This window comes from Rhinolophus hipposideros, assembly GCF_964194185.1.
Source record: "Rhinolophus hipposideros genome assembly, chromosome: 22".
NCBI lineage: Eukaryota > Metazoa > Chordata > Mammalia > Chiroptera > Rhinolophidae > Rhinolophus > Rhinolophus hipposideros.
This window is the reverse complement of record NC_138068.1, coordinates 25,180,576-25,204,927: the sequence shown is the minus strand read 5'-3', so window position 1 is coordinate 25,204,927 and position 24,352 is coordinate 25,180,576. Positions and strand designations below refer to the sequence as shown.

At 42.2% G+C, this 24,352-nt stretch overlaps 1 protein-coding gene across 1 annotated transcript in view; it reads left to right on the top strand.

Annotated features, from left to right (window-relative positions):
* The window catches only part of DNAAF9 (dynein axonemal assembly factor 9), a 117,434-nt gene that overhangs the window by 35,563 nt on the left and 57,519 nt on the right, over window positions 1–24,352 (top strand). Inside the window, exons 8-16 of the mRNA XM_081034652.1 lie at window positions 3,755–3,853; window positions 8,298–8,353; window positions 11,202–11,337; window positions 15,980–16,061; window positions 17,006–17,042; window positions 19,991–20,078; window positions 21,169–21,245; window positions 23,104–23,148; window positions 23,495–23,540. Coding sequence (XP_080890778.1) covers window positions 3,755–3,853; window positions 8,298–8,353; window positions 11,202–11,337; window positions 15,980–16,061; window positions 17,006–17,042; window positions 19,991–20,078; window positions 21,169–21,245; window positions 23,104–23,148; window positions 23,495–23,540 — 666 coding nt within the window. The remainder of the gene's footprint in view (window positions 1–3,754; window positions 3,854–8,297; window positions 8,354–11,201; window positions 11,338–15,979; window positions 16,062–17,005; window positions 17,043–19,990; window positions 20,079–21,168; window positions 21,246–23,103; window positions 23,149–23,494; window positions 23,541–24,352) is intronic.

Sequence of the window (24,352 nt, the reverse complement as noted above, 5' to 3'; positions counted from 1 at the left end):
AGTCTGAGCAGATAGACTTTCCCTTCTTTATCATCAGATCTAACTGACCAGTTCCACGTACATACACAGTATCCATTTCCACAAATGCACTGTTTGTGCTGTGGAGAAGTTGAAGAATAGTGTGTCTGGTGGAAAGCACACAGGCTCTGGGTATCTCTTACCTAGATACAGTTCTACTTTTGTTGCTTGTTATGTTGCATCCTCAGGCAGGTCACTTTACTGTCCAGTGCCTCAGTCTCCTCATCTATAAAGTGGGCATAGAGAAGTATACAAGGATGTTAGGAAGATTTAAATATATATATTATATATACATATATGAATATATAAAATAATATATAACTATTTTATATGTAAATATATAAAACATTTCTATTATATTAAATACATATGAATATTTCATATGTAATGCTAGTATTTTAAATATGAAAATTCATTTCATTTTCCACTTTAGTCATAGCATGGAGCTAAAAGCAGTATTTAACAGTTCATTGTACCTTATTCTATAATTCATACTGACACATCCACCTCCCTCAGGGAAGTTTTGTTGGAGCAAAGTGCCTGTCCTCTTCTGCGTATCTCCCAAAGCACACAGTGTTTTTTGCCTAGAAGATAGCCAGTGAATGGCTACTACTCAACTGTGTAACTCTGCTTCGTGTTACAGACCCAAACCAAGATGGCTCTCACCATGTACACCATTTAAATGGAGACATGCTTTCTGAGCTTGTTTCTAAATACAATTGCAAAACAAAATAAAATGTGTTCTGTATGAATAACTATATATGTTTTTTTCTAAGCCTCACAAAGTGAAGCATTGTAGTATAGCCTAAGAGATGGGACAGAGCCAAGCAGGAGAGGCACCGACTCACGCTGGGGTGGACAGCCTTAGATGTGGCTTCCATGAGGCCAGTCGTGCATTATGGTTGTCTGAGAGAGAGAGCAAATATCAGGAAATCAAGGGAAAGGCCCAGATGTTTTCAGTCAAGTCAGGCTGGCTGACAGTAGAAGCAGAGAAATGGAGAAGTATTGTAGACATCTAGTGTGCAAGGCCTGGTCATAAGGACTGTATACAGGTTATTTCATTTAATTCTTAATGATATCTCTGTAAGGTAGATAGTAGTTATCCCATTACACACATAAGGCATTTGAGGCTCAGAGAGGTTAATTTCCTTGCCCACTGTTACACAGCCAGTGAGAAGCAGAGCAAAAGTTCCAGCACAGGTTTTCCTGAATCCAAACATGTTTTCCCTGCTACGTTGTAGCAGCCAGCTGGGAGTGGGGTGTGGATCTGGGACCAGAAGAGTTGGGCAGACATTGAAGGTCTGTGGTTAGAGTATTAGTTGGAAGAGTGGGGAGTGTACTTCTCTCCAGAGTCCAGGAGGACATGTGGGAGTAACCCAGTGCCAACGTGGGGAGACTGTCCTGGACGTAGAATCAGGGCCACTAATTTGCATTGGGTCAGGATCTTAAACCAGAAGGTCTTGTTTACCGGGCCGAGTCACAGAGGTGGTATGGCAAGACCGTCTGACCCAGGCAGTTGTAGACTACCGGTTACAGGTATGTATTTGTATATATAAAATACATCTGTAAAAATAGGATGAGATAATATTTCCCCCAAATGATTTTCACTCTGTATTATGTGAGTTTTCCATAATGAATTACTTGTTTTTGTTTTAAAGACTTTATAATAAAATAACACAGACTCAGAAAACAACCTAAAACTAAGGTATAACCTAATAATTACCATAAAGCAAAGCAACAGAACCTTGCTAGTCACCCCAGAAGCAATCTGAGTGCTTTCTGCAAAATCCATCACCACCTTCCTCCTCCTCCAAGAATAACACTGTCATGAATTCTATGGTAATCACCTCCTTACTGGTTTTTGCAGTTTTATCATCCAAATGTGCTTTCATAAACACATAGTTTTGCTTTGTATACATACACACACAGGCAAAAATCAAGGATAAATGATTTTTCTATCCCACTTTATATATAAAATATTCAGAAAACAATTTCAGCACTGTCACCTACGTGATTACTGAAAGTTTTAGATATATGTGTATAATTTATATGTAATATATGTATGTGTATTAATATATATACACACACTGTACATCAATAAAATACAGATCACCAGGGCAGCAAGTAGTGAAGCCACTTAAGAATGTTGTTTACTGAGTATTCCCAGCAGAGGACATTGTGCTGTCAGCCTAGGGCCAGAAGTAGAGTCAGTGTGACTAATACAGAGTCCACAGGTCTGAGTAGTTGTGTATCCTCACCTGGAAGAGAAGAATGGAGGAGAGCATAGATCTGGCCAGGCAGTGTTAGTGCAGCAAACAGGATGCCTGCTGTGAGCAAGTTACTGGCTGGGTGCCCAATATACATATACTTACACAGTGTGAGATGGGGAGTGAAGAGTACAAGCCATCAGCAGCTTCAAAATAAGGACAAAGATGCTACTTGAATATCTTTTTTCTTTTTTTTTAAAGATTTTACTGGGAAAGAGGAACAGGACTTTAGTGGGGAACAGTGTGTACTTCCAGGACTTTTTTCCAAGTCAAGTTGTCCTTTCAATCTTAGTTGTGGAGGGTGCCGGTCAGCTTCAAGTTGTTGTCCTTTTAGTCTTAGTTGTGGAGGCCACAGCTCAGCTCCAGGTCCAGTTGCCGTTGCTAGTTGCAGGGAGCACAGCCCACCATCCCTTGTGGGAGTTGAACTGGCAACCTTGTGGTTGAGAGCCTGCGCTCCAACAAACTGAGCCATCTGGGAGGCAGCTCAGCTCAAGGTGCTGTGTTCAATCTTAGTTGCAAGGGGCTAATCCCTTGCGGGATTTGAGTTGAACCGGCAACCTTGTGGTTGAGAACCCACTGGCCCATGTGGAAATCGAACCGGCAGCCTTCGTAGTTAGGAGCACAGAGCTCCAACCACCTGAGCCACCAGGCCAGCCCCGAATATCTTAATCAAGTCATAGCTGGTGTTTCTTGATTAACTGAAAATGAAAAGCCAGGAGCACAAAGCAATGTGTGGTTGTTGGGAACACCAGTGAGTTCTGAGAGAAGGCTGAAAAACAGCTGGGATAGGGGAAGGAGGCAGGCTTTACGTAGAAGAGTCAACTCGGAAAGGTGCAGAGTTCCTCATTTAACCAGGGCCACTAGAAGGAGGGCGTGAGGGAGGAGAGGGTTCTGGGCCACCCCTGGCCCTACTGAACTTCTAACGAAAGTCAACTCATTTGTCCTTGAACAAAGCTTTGCTGTTGTGACCCTTTAGGCAGTAGATGTCATACCATCCTTTAGGTAGCCTCATATGTAACTCCCTTTCTCCAACAAGGGTTGTAAAGTAAGGAAGGCACTGGGGGCCATTACTGTTCTTTTTTAAAAAGCTTTATTAGAGTACAATTTATATGCCATAAAATACACCCATTTTAAGTGTACAATTCAGTGATTTTTAGTAAATGTGCAGAATTTAGTATCCATCACAATTGAATTTTAGAACATTTTATGAACCCACAAAGTTCCATTGTGCTCACGAGCAGTCAGTCTCCATTCCCACTCCCAGCCTCCTGCAAACCACTAAGCTCCTTTCTGTAGAAAATAGGTTCATCCACGTGGGTTCATCCACGTGGTAGCATGTTACCACCTCTTAACACAACATATTTAAATGACCTGGTGTTGTGAGATCAGATACAGTTTCCTGATTCTGGTTTTCTAAAGTAGCTCCTTTAAATGACCAAATGCATTATTTTTTTTCATTTTCTTCCTAGGATTTGGTGGCTTTTGAACATCAGTGGACTAGCTTCTTCGCTAATTTTGACACAGAAATTCCTTTCCTGCTGGAACTTTCTGAATCTCAGGCGGGTGAGGTATGTGTGGGAAAGGTCCAAGGGAAAGAAGAAATTGGTTGATTTATTTATTGTTTTTATCTTTATTTAAAAAGAATTTTTTTTCAGAATACACTACCTAATTTATTTTGGTTATCATTTCCTTAAGCTTTGCTGAATGCTGTAAAGAAGTTTTTAACCCCTATATAAAAATTTGTATTTTTCTGTGGCAGCTTCTCTATTTTTCAGTGTGGTGGTGTCCGTCAGCCAGGAATTGTATTGGGCTATTGGGCACTAGTTAATAAGCCTAGGAATAGTTCTCCACGTGTGAGCAGCACTCCTTTGTCAGTTGAACCTCTAGGTAATACCAAGCTTTGTTTCTAGGCAAACAGTAGTGAAGGGAATAGGTTTGGGCTAAGATCCACTCTGTGAGTAAACTGAGGTATCTAAATCAAGGACTAAGCCACAGGACTGTCCCAAAAACTAGTCAACAGGAAGGATCAGAAGAGCGATCCTGAGCTTGCACTTGAGCCTGTCTTGGGCTTGACTGCCAGTCCTCAGCTCTCCTGTGTTCCACTTTGGCGCAGAACAAGCCCTATTCCTGATCTTCGGAACTGGAGTTGATCTTTGTTGTCGATGCATTCTACTTTTACATCATGTTGTAAACTCCCCAATATATTGCTATTGTTTTTGTTTAAATAGTCAGTTGTCTTTTTAAATTCTTTTTAATATTTTTAATTATTATTTTAAAGATTGAGATAATTTAAAAGCCTTACCTATTTGCCCATGTGTAGTTACTCTTTCTGGTGCTCTTCATTCCTCTGTATAGATCTAGATTTCCACTGGGTATGATTTCTTTCTCCCTGAAGGATATCGTTTAATATTTTTTGTGGTTTGAATCTTCTGATGGTTAATTCTTCCAGCTTTTGTATGCCTGAAAAAAAATCTTTATTTCACCTTTGTTTTTCAAAGACTTTTGCAATGCATAGAAATTAATTTGGTTGACAGTTTTTTCTTTTCAGTACCTGAAAGATGGTGTTCACTGTCTTTCTAGCATGTTTTCTGATGAGAAGTCTTTCATCTTGATCTTCGTTATTTTGTACATAACTGGTCGTCTTTTCTCTCATAGCTTTTCAGATTTTTCTCTTTATTACGGGTTTTGAGTAATTTGATTTGTAATATGTGTCGTTGTAATTTTCTTCATATATTTTGTGCTTAGGTTTTGTTGACCTTCTTGGATCTGTGAATTTAAAGTCTTCATCAAGTTTGGAAAGTTTCTGGCCATTATTCATATTTTTTTTTCTGTCCTTCTTTCCTTCAAAGACTCTAATTGCCTCTATATTAGGCCATTTGAAGTTGTCCCACCTCTCACTGATGCCCTTTTCAATTTTTTGGATTCTTTTTTCTTCTTTCATTACTGGTTCGAAGAGTGAAAGATACTGAAAAAGGTCTATTCGGTGACATGTCACTTCTTGCTTCTTACTACCTCATTCTTGTTCCTTCCTTCTTTCCACCCTTTTCCCACCCATTCCATTACCAGTTAGTAACAAATCGCTTCAGTTTCTGGTGTATCTTTTCTTTCTCTTTTGCACAAATGATCAGATACATGTGTACTTTCTCATATATTATTTTTTCTTTCACTGAAGGGTAGCATACTAATGTAGTCATTTCCACTTTACTTTTTTTCACTTAATATATCCTAGAACTCTCCCCAGTCAGTTCATTGAGGTTTTCCTCATTCTTTGTTATAATTCATAGTACTCCGTTATGTGGATTTACCTTAATTTATTCAACCACCCCCTTATATATGCATATCTAGGTTGTTTTCAATATTTTGCTATTGCAAACAGTGCCATAGTAAATAACTGTGCTTATGTATTTTCATATTGTTGGAGGTTTGCATATCCTATGTAGTAATGGGATTGCTGGGTCAAGAGGTAAGTGTGTATGTAGTTGTATTAGATATTGCCCACTTTCCCTTCAGAAGGGTTGTACCAATTTGCATCTCCACCAGCAATATATGAGAATGCCTGTTACACTGCAGCCTCACCAACAGAATGTATTATCATATATTTTAATTTTTGACAATCTCATAGATGAGAAATATTATCTCAGTACTATTTTAATTTATATTTTGTTTGAAGGCGATTTTATATTTTATTTTCACGTCTTCCCATTTTAAAATTGGTACAATATTATTAATGAATTATAGAGCATAGGTTTTAGGTCTTTTGTCCCTTAGTTTTAAAGAGTTCTTTGTATGTTTAGGCTATTAAACGTTTTGTCTGTGGCATGTATTCCAGGTATTTCCTCAGTGTTTATCATTTGCTTTCTTTATTTATATTTTTGGCTGTGCAAACTTTTTCATCTCTATGTAATTTTTTTTTAATTGCCTCTGGAATTTTAGTCATGGTATAGAGAAAGGCTTTAAGGTTAAAGAGTAATTCACCCTTTTGGTATTTGTGTAGTTTAATTTTAAAATTTAAGTCCCTAATTCATTTGGGATGTTTTTGTGAGTGTATGATATGAAATACGGATCTAATTTTATATTTTTTCCCAAATGACTACCCAATTAAAATCCCAGCTGTGCAGCTCACTAGCTCTGTGACCTGGAACAAAGTTAATTAACTTTTATTTATGTCTTAGCCAACACATCTCTAGAGAGGGCTTAATGACGGAATAAACCACATACGTTGTAAATAGGATTACTTGAGATAATACACATGGTAAATCCTCAGGAAATTTTGACTATTATTATTTTAATATATAGAGGTTTTACAAATTAGTAAGACAAAAACCACAACTCCAATTGATAAACATCCAGAGGATGTAAGTAAGTATTTAATTACCAAAGGGAAATCCAGATGTCCATTGAACATAACTGAAATATTCTACTTCATTAAAAATCAAAGGGATATAAAATAAAACAACAATGAAGTACCATTTTTTCATTTATCAACTTGGTAAATATATTTTTAAATGGACATTTAATGGACAGTACTTACGGTGATATGAGACAGGCATGCTCGCTCATGTAAGTGGAACTGTACCTTGCTAAAAACTTTTTTGAAACACAGTTTGGCAGTGTAGTCTGCCTTTTTACCCTATAATTTTATTTCCAGATCTGCATAGGGAAATAATCAGAGCTGCAGATAAAATTTATGAAAAGTTGTTTATTATAGTACTACTCATTATATAAGAGTTAGCAGCAACATAAATTTCCAAGAATAGAGGACTATTTAATAAACTTTGGTACAATCGTGTATGTTTTGTGGATGTACCATACAAAAAATATTTGAAGGAAATCTACCAGAATGTTAATAGTTTGTAGAGATTATAGGTGGTTTTTATTTAATTCTAAAATAGGCGTATATTTATTATATAATCGGGGAGGAAAACCCCAATAGATGCTATTTAAGGGGATTGAAATTTTGAACCCTTTTGACATATACCCTGCATATCAATGTTTGATTAGTGTTTAGCCTGGCATGTACACACCAAAGCTGAGAAGTACTTTTTTGGTTTCCTGGAAAATGTCTGTCAGTGTAATTCTGAGTTCCTTGGATTCTTCCTCATTGCTGATTTTAAATTCTGTCATTAGAATTAACATATATTACCTTATTGAAAATATAGAAAAAAAATGTTAATAGGAGAAAATATTCCCACATGTTTAGTAACTTGGATGGTAGTTGTTCCGATTTCTTTTCAGTAGTTACAACCTGTAAAATTTGACAAGAATTTCTTTTCTTCCCGCCCCCCTTCTTCTGCCTCCCTCCCGTCCCACTCTGGTTCAAGCTGTTGTTTCTCAGTCTAGTTGAGTAGGATGCAGTTCCCTGGCCCATGCTGGTATTTCGAGCCTTGCGCTCCCCTGGCTGAGGCAGTCGGTCGCCAGTTGTCGGTCAGCCCATCACAGCAGCTCTCACCGGCTGCCGGCCACTCACGCTGACTGCTGGCCACTCACGCTGGCCACCAGCCACTCATGGCAGCACACAGTAGCCCATGGCAGCACACAGCAGCCCGCAGCAGGTCAAGCCAACCTCCAGCTACCACAGCCCAGCTCCAGGGAGAGCTGTTGTTCACAAGCTTAGCTATAGGGGGAGCAGCTCACTGGCCCATGTTGGAATTGAACCGGCTACCTTGGCATTAGGAGTACGGTGCTCCAACCACCTGAGCTGCTGGGCCAGCCCAATAATTTCTTTTCTTTACCTTCTTTTGCCTTTCTTTTGCAGTTTTTGTCTTTTTTTTTTTTAACTTTGCAGTTTTTGGTTTTTCTGCTACCTGTCCCCAAATTCATGTTGTTATCCATCCACCACATGTGCCCTTCCGTGTTCTTATAATAACTTACAAACATGTATCTTTCTCTTTCTCTCTCTCACACACGTATTATATATGTATATATAGTTATACGTACATACAAATATACATAAGAGGTTTTGTGTTTGTAAAATTGTGGTCTTAATATATACAATGTTGGCTTCTTTTTTAGCCATTCAGAAGTTATTTCAGTCATGGAATGATCTCCAGCCATATAACTGAAAACAGGTAAGGTTCTTGGGGAAGAAGGGTGAATGGTAATTGAGAAAATGGATTGACAAGGGGGTTGGGTGTGGGGGAGCATCTAAATCCAGAAGATAGAGTCAGGAAAATATAGGTGGACTTTATCACAGAGTGAAAAATCCATACTCTGTAAAATAGTCTGCTTCACTCCTTTTGTATTTTTTAAATATAGTTTTATAGTAAACTAGCTTTTAAAACATTGTAGCTTGCTGAAATCTAAGAAAAGAAACTTTTATTCCATTCCTAGCCAAGGATAGCGAGAGGAAGCAGCTTGTCCAAGGGCTGGGAAAGGATCATCCGTAGCTTGTGGGGAATAAAAAGGGTTGGCATAAAGGTCCAGCCCCAGGAAGGCTGTGGAAGCAGTAGGGTCGCTGCATTTGTTCTCTTGAAGTGTTCTTCAGCACCTCTCTTGTCATGATAATCAGGAGGGCCCAGCAGGGAATAGTTGAGTAGATAATTCCTGTCTCTTCTCTCCCAATTCCAATCCAATCTGATAGTGAGACACACTGCCCTGGCTGGGACCCAGAGTCATCTTTTTTTTCCACAGTGTCATTTAGCTTGAATTAAGGTTCAGAAGAAAAATCAGTCATGTTTACTTTTAAGAACCCCTGTTTGCCTGAAGCTTAAGGAAGTAGTTTTAAGAGTAATGGAAAGAAATGCAAAGAATTTCCCACATGACACATGTTAAGGGCAATTTAAGGAAAGGGGAGGGGAGAAAGGAAACTGTCTTAGTCTGGTTTAGCTGCTCGGATAAGAATACCATAAACTAGATGGTTTAAAAACATTTATTTTTCACGTATTTGGAGGCTGGGAAGTCCAAGATCATGGTGCTGGCAGATTCAGTGTCTGGTTAGGACCCACTTCCTCATAGACAGCTGTCATTTCACTGTAACCTCACGGCAGAAAGGGCTAGGGATCTCTCTGGAGCCTCTTTTATAATCCCATTGATGAGGGATCCACCCTTATGACCTAATCACCTCCCAAAGGCCCTCTCTTCTAATACCATCACTTTGGGGGGTAGGATTTTAACGTGAGAATTTTTGGAGGATACATTTGGTCCACAGCAGAAACTGTGTTTAAAATATCCTTTAGTCATTGACTATTTATTGAGAACACATGACATATTGAGCAAGAGATACATGGTTAAAAAATAAACCAGACATGGTCTCTGCCCTCAGGGAGTGTATAGTATGGTGGGCGAAGACATTAATCAAGCAACCTCACAAAGACAATACATAATTACAAACTCTGATTGGTGGCATGAAGGAGAAAAGACCATGTTACTGCAAAAAGCATAGCTAGAGAGCATGACCTCCTTTGGGGGAAGATCTGAATGATGAATAAAGATCCTGGTCCTGAGATGAGAACATAAGGAACGTAAAAGATGAGTTTGGCTGGAGTATGGGACTTGAGGGGCAGTGGCCTTACATGGACCTAAAGAAGTTGGCCAGGCCAGACCATGCAGGTTCTTGTTGGCTATGTGAAAGATTTCAGCCCTTCTCCTGAAATAACATAAAGGTATTAAAGGCTTTGCATGTTTAAAAGAGCATCCTCTCTGCAGTGTGGAGAATAGATTATAGGAGGGTACGTGCGGAAGCAGGGAAACTGCATGGAAGCATTGCAGTTGTCCAGGGAAGAGCCCATGGCAGCATGGACTAGGGTTGTGGCCATGTGCCTGGAGGGAAATGGACACCTAGAAGTGAAATTTGGGTTGCTGACTGAATTTAGAGGGGAGGGGCAGGAGAAGTCAAGTAGGCCTCTCAGGCCTGGCTCCATTCCTGGATGGATGATGGTGCCGCTTAATTACTGCAAGAACTGGAAGGGTTAGGTCATGAGAGAGGAGAGAAAAGAGCAGACAGGTGAAGGTAAACCCTAGGAATATGCAGAGGCCAGGGAAAGGAGGAGGGTGACCTAGAAACAATAGCTTTTGCAGCGGGAGGATGTCAGGTACTTCTGAGAGACCAAAAAGGGCAGGCTGAAGACTGTCCATTGAGTTTGCTGTATGCTGCATGAAAGGCATTTGGTCACTTTTGCAAGAGCAATTTGAGTGAATTGACTGAGGGGGGTCAATTGAAGTAGGCTGAGACATGAGCAGAAAGTGAAAACAAAAAAACCAAAAAAGACAAGTCCAGCCAAGAGAGGAGGGAAGAAAGGAATAGGTGCAGGGGCAGGTAGTGGATGATGGTGAGAACTCTTACAACCCTACTCTCCTTCCCTCTTGAAAGTTACTCAGGAGTTACTAACAACTCTATTGTCTGTCTATAGCAGGGGTGTCCAAACTTTTTTCAACGTTTTTACCAAGAGCTATATGCGGTAACATACACAAACAGCCGGGCCACTCACTTGAGGTGAAGTACATATTGCCTCACCTGGTTTATTTAAGTAAACTAAATATATTTTTGGAATTTGCTGTGGACCAATTAACAAAGGATCATGGACCAAAGTTGGCCTGCGGGCCACAGTTTGGACACCCCTGGTCTATAGTCTTAGTATCACAATTGATATCGTTCTATTAAAATGCGATTTTATAAAACTGGGAATTTTGTTCCATCACTGCATATGTATGGCACTTTCTCATCAAGAAGTAGGACAAGCTGAAGATAAAAACTTGGATTGCATTTAGATATGTCCCTTAATGACTGATCTGTATGGGTCAGTAAAAGGAGTCAGAGACATCTAGCATCCCCTCCCAACTAGCAAGGAGCATTAGGTGGACTGCATTAACCACTTTGCTTAGACTGCAGGAAGCCACTCAGAAAAGCCCAAGAACTCACTGGGAAGTTGCCTTGGCCAGGCATCTGTTTTTTGATTACTTGTTAATTTGCCACTCTAGCCCTAATCGGCAGCCATTCGTTCTCTTTGGTAATCACTCCACACGAGAAAACCTGAATGCTGGCAGCTTCAATTTCCCCTCTGAAGGGCACCTGGTACGCAACACTGGTTCCAGTGGGAGCTTTGCCAAACACATGGTGAGTGGCTTGACTGCCTGTTCCTTAATTGGTTTTATTATTACATAGAAGGGAGGGGGCTGGATAAAAGGAGGCTTTTCCAGTTTGTGTGTTGATTTAAACCTTGAACATGAAGTTGTTTTGGAGTGAAAACTTCAGGGAAGATGGAATAGACATACTTTTCCTTGTTCCTCCCATTAAGCACATTTAAAAACCCTGGACATTATATATACAACAAACATAATTAGACTCTGAAAGATGGAGAGAGGAAGGCAGACTGGTTAAGGACCTCAGAACCAAAGGAGCAAAATGGTAGTGTGTTTTCTGGTGTTTCTGTATATCCCAGACTAGATCCTGGAGAAGCTGGCAACGTGGAGATGCCAATAGGCACAGACATAAAAAGCCCTAAGAAAAGTCTGCTCTCTCTGGCCAAAAGACCAAGAAAGGGGTAACCAAGCAAGACAGAAAACTTTGAGACATAGCTGTCTACTCTAGCCAGATCTCTCAGGAAAAAATTGCATCTCCACCCCCACACCTGCCAGCAAGGCTCAGTGCAGAGCCTAGAAGGTCCACCCTTGCCAGGCTATAATGGAGTGCCACCTTCTCCCCCACCCCTGTCAGGGTAGTGTCAGCAGGCCAAGTGGGAAGCCAGGATTTTCATCTCCACCAGACAGTAATGAACTCTACCCCCTCCTCCACCCCAGAGTATCAGGGGAGACCACAGGGGAGCCTGGATCTTTACCCCCACCCAGCAGTAACAAGGTGCCCCTCCTTGGGGTAGTATCATTGGAGGCCAATGGAGAGTCATCAGTAACAAAGCCACCCCTTACCCATGGTATCAGTCACTCTGCCAAGCCAGGTTGGTATCAACAGAGGTATACAGGGGAACCCGTACCTGCCCAACAGTAACAAGTGCACCCCCACCACACACACACACACACACACACACACACACACACACACACACACACACACCAGGTGTCATAAAGGCTGAGTGGAGAACCTAGACTTCCATTTCTACCTGGTAGTAATGAAGTGGCAGGTTCCCCTGTTCACCCACTGAAGCAGTGTTAGAGAAAGCCTGCCAAACACAAGACTTAACTAAGGTCCAGCGAAGACTTTCGGTTTTAGCTCTAATATGTAAAGAGCTTGTAAAGCATTCCTGCCATCTTTACAGTAGGAAAAAAGCTGAACAAACTGAAACTCAACAACTTCTCTTGAACTCATTAGAGAACTGAAATTTCAAGGCAAATTGCCACCTTGAAATATATAGAAACAAGTGAATCCAAATAGTCACAGCCACTGTATGCATACCTAGAGGCAAAGCCACACTCAGATGATAATTTTGATGAATTCCTAGAGGCTGAATGTGGACTGTGTGAGAGTGCGAGACTCCAGGGGGCACAGTCTTAGAGAGACCCCCACACATTTATGGGTTTAACTTTGAGGAGCCCAATCAAGTTCTGGTGAAGAACCAAGAATAATCCCCTCATGGGGCAGCCGAGTGGCTCAGTTGGTTAAGAGTGCGAGCTCTTAATAACAGGGTTGCCAGTTCGATTCCCACATGGGCCAGTGAGCTGCGCCCTCCACAACTAGATTGAAGACAGTGAACTGCCGCTGAACTTCCAGAGGGGGGGCCAAATAGCTCAGTTGGTTAGAGGGCGAGCTCTTAACAAGGTTGCCAGTTCAAGGACAACAACTTGACTTGTAGCTGATGGGCCCTGGAAAAACACACTGTTCCCTAATAAAAAATTAAAAAGAAAAGAAAAATCCCCTCATGATTCTGTCAAGGGAAGAAGAAGAAGAATTTTGAAATATAACAAATTCTCAAAAAACCCTGAGGCCATCCTGTGGTCACCAGCCGCCCCCCAATCCCTTCACCCTTCCCCCCATCCCCGACCCCCTCCCAGAAATGACAAATGCTTTTGATGGGCTCATCAGTAGGCTGGACACAGCCAAGGAAAGAATCAGTGAGCTTGAAGTAGATCGATAGAAACTTACCAAACTGAAATGTAAAGAAAAAAAACAATTTGGGGGGAAAAAGAAAAAAGAGAACATCCAAGAACTGTGAGACAATTTCAAAAAATATACATATAATGGGAATATCAGAAGGAGAAGAAAGAGGGAAAGGAACACAAGAAATATCTGAAATAACATAAGTAATAATGGCTGAGAATATTTCAAAATTAATGACATACAAAACCACAGATCCAGGAAGCTCATAGAATACTAAGGAGAATAAATACTAAAATATCTACACCTAGTCCTACCATATTCAAACTTCAGATCAAAGATAAAGAGAAAAATCTTGAAAGAAGTCAGAGGAAAAAAATACCTTACCTATAGAGGAGCAAGGATAAAAATTACAGTGAACTTCTTATCAACAACCAGGCAAACAAGAAGAGAGTAAAGTGATATATTTAAAGTGTTGGAATAAAACCCCGCCAACCTGAATTCTATATCCAGCAAAATTATCATTCAAAAGAAGGGGGAGTGGGGAGTACAGAAGAAATAAAGGCTTTCTCAGACAAAAAACAGGGAATTCATCACCAGCAGACCTGTCCTGCAATAAATGTTAAAAGAAGTTCTTCAGTTGTTAAAAAAAAAAAAAAAAAAAAAAAAAATTTTTATAGATCAGAAACTTGGGTGTACGTAAAGGAAGGAAGATCATCAAAGAATGAATAAAATAAAGATAAATAAAAATCTTTTATTTTTCTTATTCTTAATTGATCTTAAAAGATAACTAATATTAGTAACAATGTATTAGGTGATTATAGTATATGGATTAGTGAAATGAATGATAATGATTTCATTAAGGATAGGAGGGAAGAAATGGTAGTACTCTGGTACTATCTGTACTGTAGTATGGATACTCTGGTACCTGCACTACACATAAAGTAATATTGTGTAATTTGAAGGTGGACTTAGATTAGTTATAAATTTATGTTGCAAGCTCTGGAAACCACTAAAAAATGTCCAGCTTTCAATTGGAAAATCACCAGAGATCTCAAACTGAATGAGAAAAGACAAATATCGGACGCCAACACTGAGATAACACAGATGTGAGAATTAACAAACAAGGATCTAGAGCAGCCATCATAAAATACTTCAACAAGCAATTACAAATATCTTTGAAATAAGTTTTAAAATATCAAGTTTCAGCAAAGAAATGGAAAAGAAGAGCCACCAAATGAACATTTTAGAGCTGAAAAATATAATAATCAAAAATTAAAACTTAGTGAATGGACTCAACAGCAGAATGGAAAAGAGAGTCAAGAATCAGTGACTTGCAGACAGAACAATAGAAATTACCCAATCTAAACAGCAGAGGAAACGCACTGCAAAGGCTGAACCTCAGGGGCCTATGAGACTATCACACACACACACAAATTCACGTCAGTGGAGCATCAGAAAGACAGGAGAAAGAAGATAGGGCTGAAAAAATATTTTAAAACATAATGGCTGAAAATTCTCCAAATTTGGCAACAACAAAAAATCCATGAACCTACAAATACAAGAATCTGAAACAGGATTAAACCTTGAGATATCCACACCAATACATATCAGAGTCAAACTTCTGAAAAGCACAGACAAAGGAAAAATCTTGAAAAGTACAGACAAAGGAAAGCTGCTAGAGAGGAACAACACCCTATCTGTAGGGGAAAACAAGTTGAATGAAAGTGAATTTCTCATCAGAAACCCTGGAAGCCAGAAGGAAGTGGCACATTTTTCAAGTGCTGAAAGAACTGTCAACCTAGAAATCTATATTCAGTGAAAATATCCTTCAAGAATAGAGAATCAAAAAAAAAAAAAAAGAATAGAGAATCAAGACATGGGGGAATCTATTTCAGATGAAGGAAAACAGAATTTGTTGCCAGCACACCTACCCTAAAAGAATAACTAAAGGAAGTTTGGTCAAAATAGAAAGGAAATAATAAAAGAGGGAATCTTGGGATATTAAGGACAGAAGAACACAGTGATAAAACCAGTGCACCACTGAATTGTATAGTTTAAAATAGTTTAGTTCTTGTGGTAGCATTTTGAGTTTTGTACATGCTGTCCTAGGAACCCTGATGAAACACTGGATTTTCAAAAGAGAAAAGAACACCATTCCATCTCTGTATAAATGAACACCTAAACAGGGAAGAAGAATAAGAATTGTCAAATGTAGGGAACTGTGTCATTTTCGCTTCTGCAAGACCTGTGTATGGAGATAAAATACAAATGAAGGTAGGGACCTGGGTAGCACCCTCCTTTCCTGAATTTTAGCTTTTCTCCACATCTGCCTGTCATGTCAGCCAAGGTCCCCATTGTGAAAGTTCTGAACTGAATATTAATGGCAGTCAAAATCCAAACACCCTTTCTTTTTTTTTTTTTTAATTCTAAGTTGTAAATTCACTCGCATTCTGGAATGACTAAGTGTCCAATAGCAACCTTACAATATAGCCAAGATTAAGAACAAACATACATAAACTCACACACAAGTTACCTGTGGAAAAATAACTGTTAAAGGTCATCTTTTTCCCTATGCCTTTAAAAGATAATAAATCAGCTGTTGATAAAATAAAATTGATTTCCATTATCTAATAGACGTTTTGTTTCTCTAGCAGTACACATCTAAGTCCCTGCTCATTTTTTGTTTTTATTGTTTTCTGACATCCAGGTAGTACAGTGTGTCTCACCAAAGGGACCCCTTGCTTGTTCAAGAACATACTTTTTTGGAGCCACTTACATTCCTTACTTGGGTAAGTCCCTATGTCGTCATCTTATCGACTTAATGAATAGTTTCTCCCATGAAGTGGGACTCATGATTTCCTACTTTGGTCAGAAGCTCATGCTGCCCAATTTGTATGCCTCTACCTCCCTCTCTGATTGCAGGTTGATGTGCTTGACACATTTCTTACAGAATGTATTTCAGGAGGAAAAACTATTGGCTCAATATACGTCAGTCTAACCATGTGCGAGCCCGTGCCCTCAGGGTCAGAGGGAAGGCAAAGATGAATAAGTTTTCGGTGGAGATAACAGAAGGTGTGGGCTGCAGTGGGAGTTTGGATGACTCAGCCACGTGCCCACCCAACTCTTTTTGTGAGGAAAGTGAAGAAAGGCCATGGCAGGAGGAGGGTACCTGTGTGCTGGGAACAGTCATAGGAGCCAGGGCTCCATCCAGAAAGACTGACCGGGGCTGCCCATCTTGCTGAGGTAACCAGAAGCTACAGACATCCAGAGAGACAGGGAAAAGAACCTCTAGAATGAAGATCTCAGCACTTCTCCACAGTACATCAGAAACCAGGTTTTCTCCTGGATGTTGTTATATGAGTCAGGAAACTGAAAGAAGCATGATCTTGGGTCGGATAATTAAGGAAATGAAGAAAGGCAGAACTGAGCCGCTTACTTATACTTCCTAGTTTAAAAAATTAAAGTAAAAGCAAAAACATTCCAGAACCTAAGATTCTGTATGTGTTCTCTGGGGTTTAGTGGTGATGCTGAGTGGGTTGTCAGTGTCAGGGCTAAAGGTCCTGATAGAAGCTGGGTTTCACTGTCATTGGTGCTTGTACAGTATTTAACATAAAAGGAAGAAAATGTAGTTCTTGACATCTCCTTTGAATTAAATTAAGAAATTCTAGCTCCATTGTAAAGTGTTTGCATCTCCTGTGATCCTGTCACATTCTTATTAGGTCCTCTTTCACAGGTGATGACAACAAGCTGCCCAAGAAAACTGAACAAATGTAAGTCGACATTTTTATTTTATTTTATTTTATTTTCAAAGTTGGGTTACTCAGAAGTTGTGGCTGTTCTGTCTTTTTCCTTTTGAAATCAGCAGTGGATAAGATGTCTGCTTTATGAGATGAGCAGAGCTCTGTAGTTTCCCAGGAGGTTCCCAGCCCTTGTTTATCAGCTGGGAGTCCAGGCTGGAGACCCTGCCACCTTTACTATCTGCTCCTCCTTCCAGAACTCAAGAGAATTCCTACCTGCACATCCATGCATTTAAGTGGCGTAACTCTTCTTAATGTTTTCTGCATAGTGCAGTTTTTATTGGGGGCTTTCCTAAAATAAAGCATCCTGAAACCCATTGGAAGAATCTGTGTGAAACCCCCTCTGGTCTGAGGAGTGTTTCCTCTGGACATGACACTCAGACTTATGGAATAGAACTAGGGTCTGAACTCAGGCTGTGTAACTTTAGAAAGGTCCTAGTGTTGACCTCTCCCCCCACATAGAGTAGGAAACCAGAGACAGGAAATAAACTCATTAATGGTTGTATAGTCTGTTTGGGCTGCCTTCACAAAATATCTCACTCTGGGTGGCTTAAACAGCAGAACTTTATTTTCTCACAATTGTGGAGGCTGGAAGTCCAAGATCAAGGTGCCAGCAGGGTTGGTTTCTGGTGAGGCCTTTCTCCTGAGTTGGAGACCACCGCCTTCTCACTGTGCCCTCATGTGGCCTGTCCTCTGTGTTCATATGAGAGAGAGAGATCTCTGGTGTCTCTTCTTATAAGGTAATATAATCACACTGCAGAAATTTGGGAAATAGAGAAAATAAAATCATAATTCCTCTTCTTTGGCACTATGCAATAGTATCTTAAAGTGTATCTTCCTGGTTTTTTTGTTTTGTTTTTTAATTATACATTCAGGTTTTGTGTAGCAGTAATTATAGTATGTGTGCAATTTTTTGTGTGTGGGTTTTCTTTATCAACAAGTCAGCCACATTCTGTTATGTTGGTGGGTATGTATAGTCTTGCTTTGTACCTGCTTGTGCTTCCATGCCAGCTATGCTTAGCCACTGCACTGGGTCCTCATTCTGGACGTAGACATTTCGCCTAAACAAAATCCACTGGTGCCCAGGATCAGGGGCTGGTATCTAGTGGTACTGAGGCCCAGGGAGTTTCTGAATCACAGAGCTGGTGGAACTTGGGCCTTCTGGTGTCCCAGTGAAGGCAGTGCAGTGCCATTCAGGTGCAGTGCAGCCCCTTCCCTTGTCGTGGGTCTCAGACCTCCCACCCAGGCCCCTGCTATGAGTCAGTAGCCAGGCGGCTTTGTATTGAGCTGTTGTCTGAGAAGGCCAAGTAGGGGGAGGCCTGACCAGTATTGGTTCTGAGTGATGGCTGAATCAAGCTGGGTGGGAGGAAGGGCATCTACATATGTCTTTGAGGTTGGCCTCTAAAGCTTCATCCGTAATGTTTAGGTGGGGGATTCTGGTTTTACCTGGAAGTGGCCCAGCTCATCGGCAGTGTCCCCACCTGACCCCTTCCTACAAGGGCATGCCCCTCGACTGTTGCCTAGTCAACGGTCTTCAGGGGATGGTTGATGCTTGGAGCTGTCATTTTGTTACATGTCCTTTTTCTGTCCCTTTTTTTTCTACCTAACTCAAATCTCTTACCTACAACTTGGAGGCGTGGTGAGGGAGCCTAGGAGGAAATTGGAGGAGTTGGCAGTGTGGTGTGGTCTAGTGGGAAAGCACCAGACTGAGAGCAGGCCTGAGTTTGAGTCTGCCATTAACTTTCTGTGGTCTTGCTCTCAGGTCTATTCCACCTCCAGAGGCTCTACTTGCTTTTTTTATAAGATGAGAGTTAGGCCAGATCATTTCTGTGGTCCCCTGCTTTCAAACCCCTGTCACCTTCCTTTACCTGTTACAAGATTCTCAGGCTTAAAAACAGACATATTCTTAGGTGAGGCTTTATCAGCTCCTTGCAGGCACCCCTCGCCTGCTGTAATTATCCTAATGAGATCCTGGGTCTCTTTCCCCTAAAGCAACCAAAGGCAATTTCACTGCACCACTCCCAGCAGTCCCCGCCACCACCAGGGACATTTGGCAGAGCCTGGAGACATTTTTGGTTGTCACAGTTGGGGCTACTGCTGGCATCAAATGGATAGAGGCCAGGGATGCTGCTCACCATCTTCTAACGCACAGCATAGATCCCACAAAAGAATTATCTGGCCCCAAATGCTGAGATTGAGAAACCCTGCCCTAAAGGGAACTAGACCTGGATTTTGTAGGGACCTTGGTGGCAGTCCCTAGACTTGCAAAGAAGAAAACCTTATAATGACTTTGGAAGTGAGAAGTCAGAGAAAGAGCAAGATTGATGAGGAGGGAGGCAGTCCTTTAGGAGGGGGATTGCTTCCCCATGGAAGCACGCTCTATTCTCTAGATCAGGTAAGCTGCTTGGAAAGTGGTCTGCAGCTGTTAATTTGAATTAAGTAGAGCCCATCTTATCCCCAGAGGAATCTCTTTTGTCCCGGGAGGTTCCAGTAGCAGCTAGCTTTTAGCAGGCCTGGGGAGGAGGTGACGTGATGGGGTGGAGCAGTTGGTCCCTGGAAAAGCAGCCAGTGTGTATCACAACACTGAAGGGATTCCGGGTGCTTGGGTAGCTGCTCCTGTGCGTGGAGGGGTCAGGGAGCCCGCAGTTTTCTGTTGCTGGGTCATAAACATGGAGGGTTGGTCTTTTGAGCAGAATTAAGAAGAGCTGGCATTTCTTTCTTTAATCATGATTTAACAGAGAAAAGTATAAATCAAATGGGGCACATGGCTTTTAAAAAGTTTGGAAATTAATGAGGTCCATTTTTCGCACTTTTCTCATTCTGTTTAAAAATCAGTCCCACAGGGAATGTCATTTCTGTGCATGCAGCTTTTGATGAAACCTTGTGAAGCTGTAGTTAACCCTTATGTTTTGTTTTTAAAGTAGGCTCTTGTCCCAGGTATATGCTGCTGTTATTGAGGCTGTTCTGGCTGGTATTGCATGTTATGCTAAAACTTCCAGTCTAACAAAGGTAATTTCAATACCACGTTTCTCTTTCCTTAGTAGTTCTTTTCATGTAAAACTTCCTGTCCACCTGGGTGGGTGTTTTTGGTTTGGTTTTGGTTGGTTTTGGTACCTCGTAGTATTCCTCAGTTTCGTGTGAGCTTGGCCTCAGTGGAGCTGGCAGCAGACAGAGATGCCTTCAGAGCGCTGAGCTTACGCTGCCTGTGCCGCCTGTGACCGAGCTGCCCTGTCTTATGAATGACAGACTAATAACACTTCTTTGTAGATACCTGGTGGTGGTGCAGAAAACTCATTCTGTAGCAAGTCATTTTACTTAATAGTTTTTTTAAAAGTTAAAAAATGTATAGGTTATTCTACTGTGAATTTTAATAAAATTAGGTAAGTTTATGTTAAGCTACACAATTTGATTTCCTATCATTCAGTGTTTTTAAAAAAAAAAAAATCTAAAGATGAGAAAATCTGACTTGCCTTTCCTAGACAAGCACGTGTGTTCTCGTCCTCTGACCATTATCTTCCTTGCTGTTTTGCGGTTAACGTGCCCTGCTGAGTTGGATTCCTATATCTGACCCAGTAAGATATGAAGAGTCGGCTTGATGCCTCCCAATGCCAATAGGACCTTTCCTGAAGGAAGCCATTTGACAATGGAAAGGTTGTGTATGATGTAGATACGAGAGAGATTTGTAGTGTAGTCACCAGCTCCTTGCCATCTCCCCTCCTCGCTGAGCTTGGGTTCAGGTCGGTTCTCACACCTTTGTTTTTCAACTGATCTTTTGTAACTCTAGGTATTTGAATGTTCTTAGAATTGGGCAGAAACCCTGAGGCCAGTAGTCCCCTCCTCCAGGGCCGGGGGACAGGGGAAGAGAACGAGCTTTTCTACACCTCACAGTGGCACCATCCCAGCTGGTCACAACTCACCGGCCTGAATGAAGTGTTTCCTGTGAACCCCGCCTAAAGAAAGCAGGCACTTAAATAGTCCTGTAGAGGGGAGGGGCACAGTGTTCTCCTGGCCAGATGTTAGAAGGGCTCTTCCTAGCAGTGATGTATACACTTTCCTGCTGTGAAAGCTAATTGCTTCTGGTTTGTTATTGGTTTTACAGGCCAAGGAGATAGCTGAGCAGGTCCTGGTATCTGGGTTAGACGCCTTTGAGTTACTACAGCTTAAGGCAGCCGTACGGTAAGCAATGGCTTATGTATTCCTATAAGGAACGTTTTTTAATGTTTGATTTTTAAAGACCTTTTCCTTCCTTGTATTTGATATGCCATTTCTCCTTTGAGAAATGTTCTGGTAAAATAATGGGATATATGGAGGAGAATCATTTATGATCAGGTCTTTGAGAGGGCAGGGAGCCACAGATGGAGGAGGTGTATGAGAGTCAGACACATGTCCTAACGCTGGAATGGGAGGCAGATCAATACTGGACCCATTAGAGACCTGACAGACGCAGTTCAGAGGTTAAAAAAGTGAAGCTGGGAACGTGAGTGGTGAGGTTTGTGAGGGTCAGGGGCCCTGGGCGTGTGAAGACAGTCACTGCTTAGAAGAGGCTTGCCTTGGGCTTTATCTGCCTCTCACATGATAGAAACCCTGAGCTTGGCTGTGTCTCAGGGTCTGGATGCTCTAGATATTTGGCCTCCTGGCATCTTCCCATCACACATCTCCTGGCACATCACAGTGTATCTCCGTGTGGTCCTTTTCCACAGCTAAACCTTCCTGAACCTACTTCCCTTCACCCACTGTTGTATATGGAGACCAGTAAGTACACTGCTATCAGAGGAGGCAAAAGGCACCAATATTGGGGAGTTTCTTTAGAGCACTTCTGGGATATGCCCTGTGCTGCCTCAGCTTCATGCCTCACAGTTTCTTACATCTACAGCCCTGGTTAATGAGAAGGAGCATTTAAAAAGATAAGTCAGTCAGTTGATCTAACAAGAAGAATTCTATTGGGGTAGCCGGTTAGCTCATTTGATTAGAGCGCGGTGCTGATAACACCAAGGTTGCTGGTTCGATGCCCACATGGGCCACTGTGAGCTGCACCCTCTGTAAAAAAAAAAAGAAGAAGAATAATTCTATTTCTGCAGCCCCAGGAGTGGAGGGAAAGGCCAGATTTCTTTGGTGCAAGATTTTAAGCTTACCTCAGGTCTCCTTTCCTCTGGGTCTTCTGGATCTTGTAGCTCTGGCTATGAGAGAGAGAGAGGAAGCTTGTTCCCTGAAGGCCTTGCACTGGCCTAGACTGTCTTTTCCTGGTGACCTAAGTTTGAAGAGGCATCTCTGCTTTCCAGCTGTGTGACTTTGGACAAGATAGGGAGCTCTCTGTGCATCTGTTTCCCCATCTTTCCATCTCGTAGAGTGATTGGGCACGTAAATGTTAGCTGCTCTGACTCTGGTCTTCTCTGTTACCACACACATGGCTGACATAGACATTCCATTCCTCCTTTCCTCTGGCCTTGCCAGGTCACTCAGCCTTCCCAGGGCAGGCCACCTCACAATCCCAAGGCCGTCTAAGCCTGGGCGTACCACACCAGCTGAAGAAAGGAACAAAGAGACGACACTAGGCAATGGGAGGAGAGTCTCCCAGGGCCAGTCCTCTACCTACAGCCCCACCCCCTTCTCTCCACAAGGTCACTTCATTGAATACCCTTGAACTGCATCAGGTTAGCAAATCATCTCCCAAGAGGAACACATGGCCTCTGCTTGGACCTCAAGCAAGGATGGCAGCTGGACCCAAAGGTGGTGAAGGACGAGGAAGATCAGGGCAGTACGTCAGGGCTGTGGGTTAGGAGCCCTCGGGCCACTAGAGGGTCACTCACCATCTGCAGTGGGCAACACTCCTGTCACGTGGTTCTTTCCTGCTCTGTCCAAAAGTCAAGGTCGCCCTGAGAATCTGCACAGAGGCCGGGCCATGACTGGAGTGAGACACTGGCCCCACACTTGGCAAGGGCTTAGCACAGGTGCAGTGCAGCAGCGGGCGTCTGGGGAGGCACCTGCCGGTGGTCAGCAAGAGCACGTTGATTTTGGTTTTGTTTTCTGTCTGCAGCTCCAAGATGGCTTTTCATATACATGCTGTGAATAATCAGGGGAGGTGAGTGTTTGTGGTGCATCCTCATTTGGGTGAGTTTTGAGAGCAAAAATAAAAGAAAGGCTACCTTGTAACTGCTAGATGGGTGGTCTTCTCACGCCAGGGTTGAGCGTGAGGCTGGCTGTACTCAGCTGAGACCATGTACCCTGAGTGCTTCCCACTGAACACCTGATGGGTGGGAGCAGGCTGTGGACCCAGTGCCCTCCAAGTAGCCTACCTACTAATTCTGCATACATGCAACCCAGTATTTTGAAAACCCATGAGAGAAATCTGGGTCTCTGGGTTGCTGCCATGTTGATAAAAGAGAACATTGTAAATAAATGTCCCTCCCATGTCTTTCCTCTTCTAGAATCGTGCCTCTGGACAGTGAAGATAGCTTATACTTTGTGAAGACGGTAAGCAGAATTCTTACAGGTCAGCTGGCAGGGAATGGCCTATTGAGGGACATCTGTAAGGGGTGAGGTAGGAGTGGGTGGGAGTCTTGGGCAGCCCATTACGTACCTGAGGAAACTGGTCTATTCTCAGAACTGTTCCAGCTGCAGCTGTGGTGGGCCTGCGCTTTTGGAGGGTGCCCAGGCAGCTGTGCCAGGCCACCACATCCACACTCCCATGCCTAGGCGCCCCTCGGTCCAGGGTCTTAGTTGGGGGCTAGGGAAAGAATCCTCTTCCTAAGGTTAGGAGGGCTTCCTCCAAGTGACTGAGATTTCTCTGGGAGCTGAGGAGCCTACCTCAACACAGACCGACAAGTTTTCAGTGGCTTCTAAGTGTTCCAAGGCCTCTGTTGATACCCTTATCAGAGGCCTATGAAAATAAACAAAAACAAAAAACCAAAGCCCTGAGTCTCCAGGGAAGTGGGGTAGTCAGAGCGGAGCTTTCCGACCCATGTGCTGGGGGCACACTGACGGGTCAGGGGAATGGTTTAGAGATACAAAAATGTTGGTCCCTGGGTGGGCTGGCATGGCCTAGGGGAGCCAGATTTTCTAGACTAGTTGCTCCCAGCCACAAGCCGAGTCCCTCATTTACTCCAGTGCATCCTGATGTGAAGGTTGGCAAGCAGTGCATGAGAGGATGGTGGACATCCAGCCAAGATTCTGGTTGCAGTGTATGTGGACACTAGTTACACCTTGAGGCTATTCCAGGGCTACTGCCTGAGCCTCAATGCCAGTGAGTTTTTGGTAAGAGAACTAGGTGGGCAGCTATGGATGAC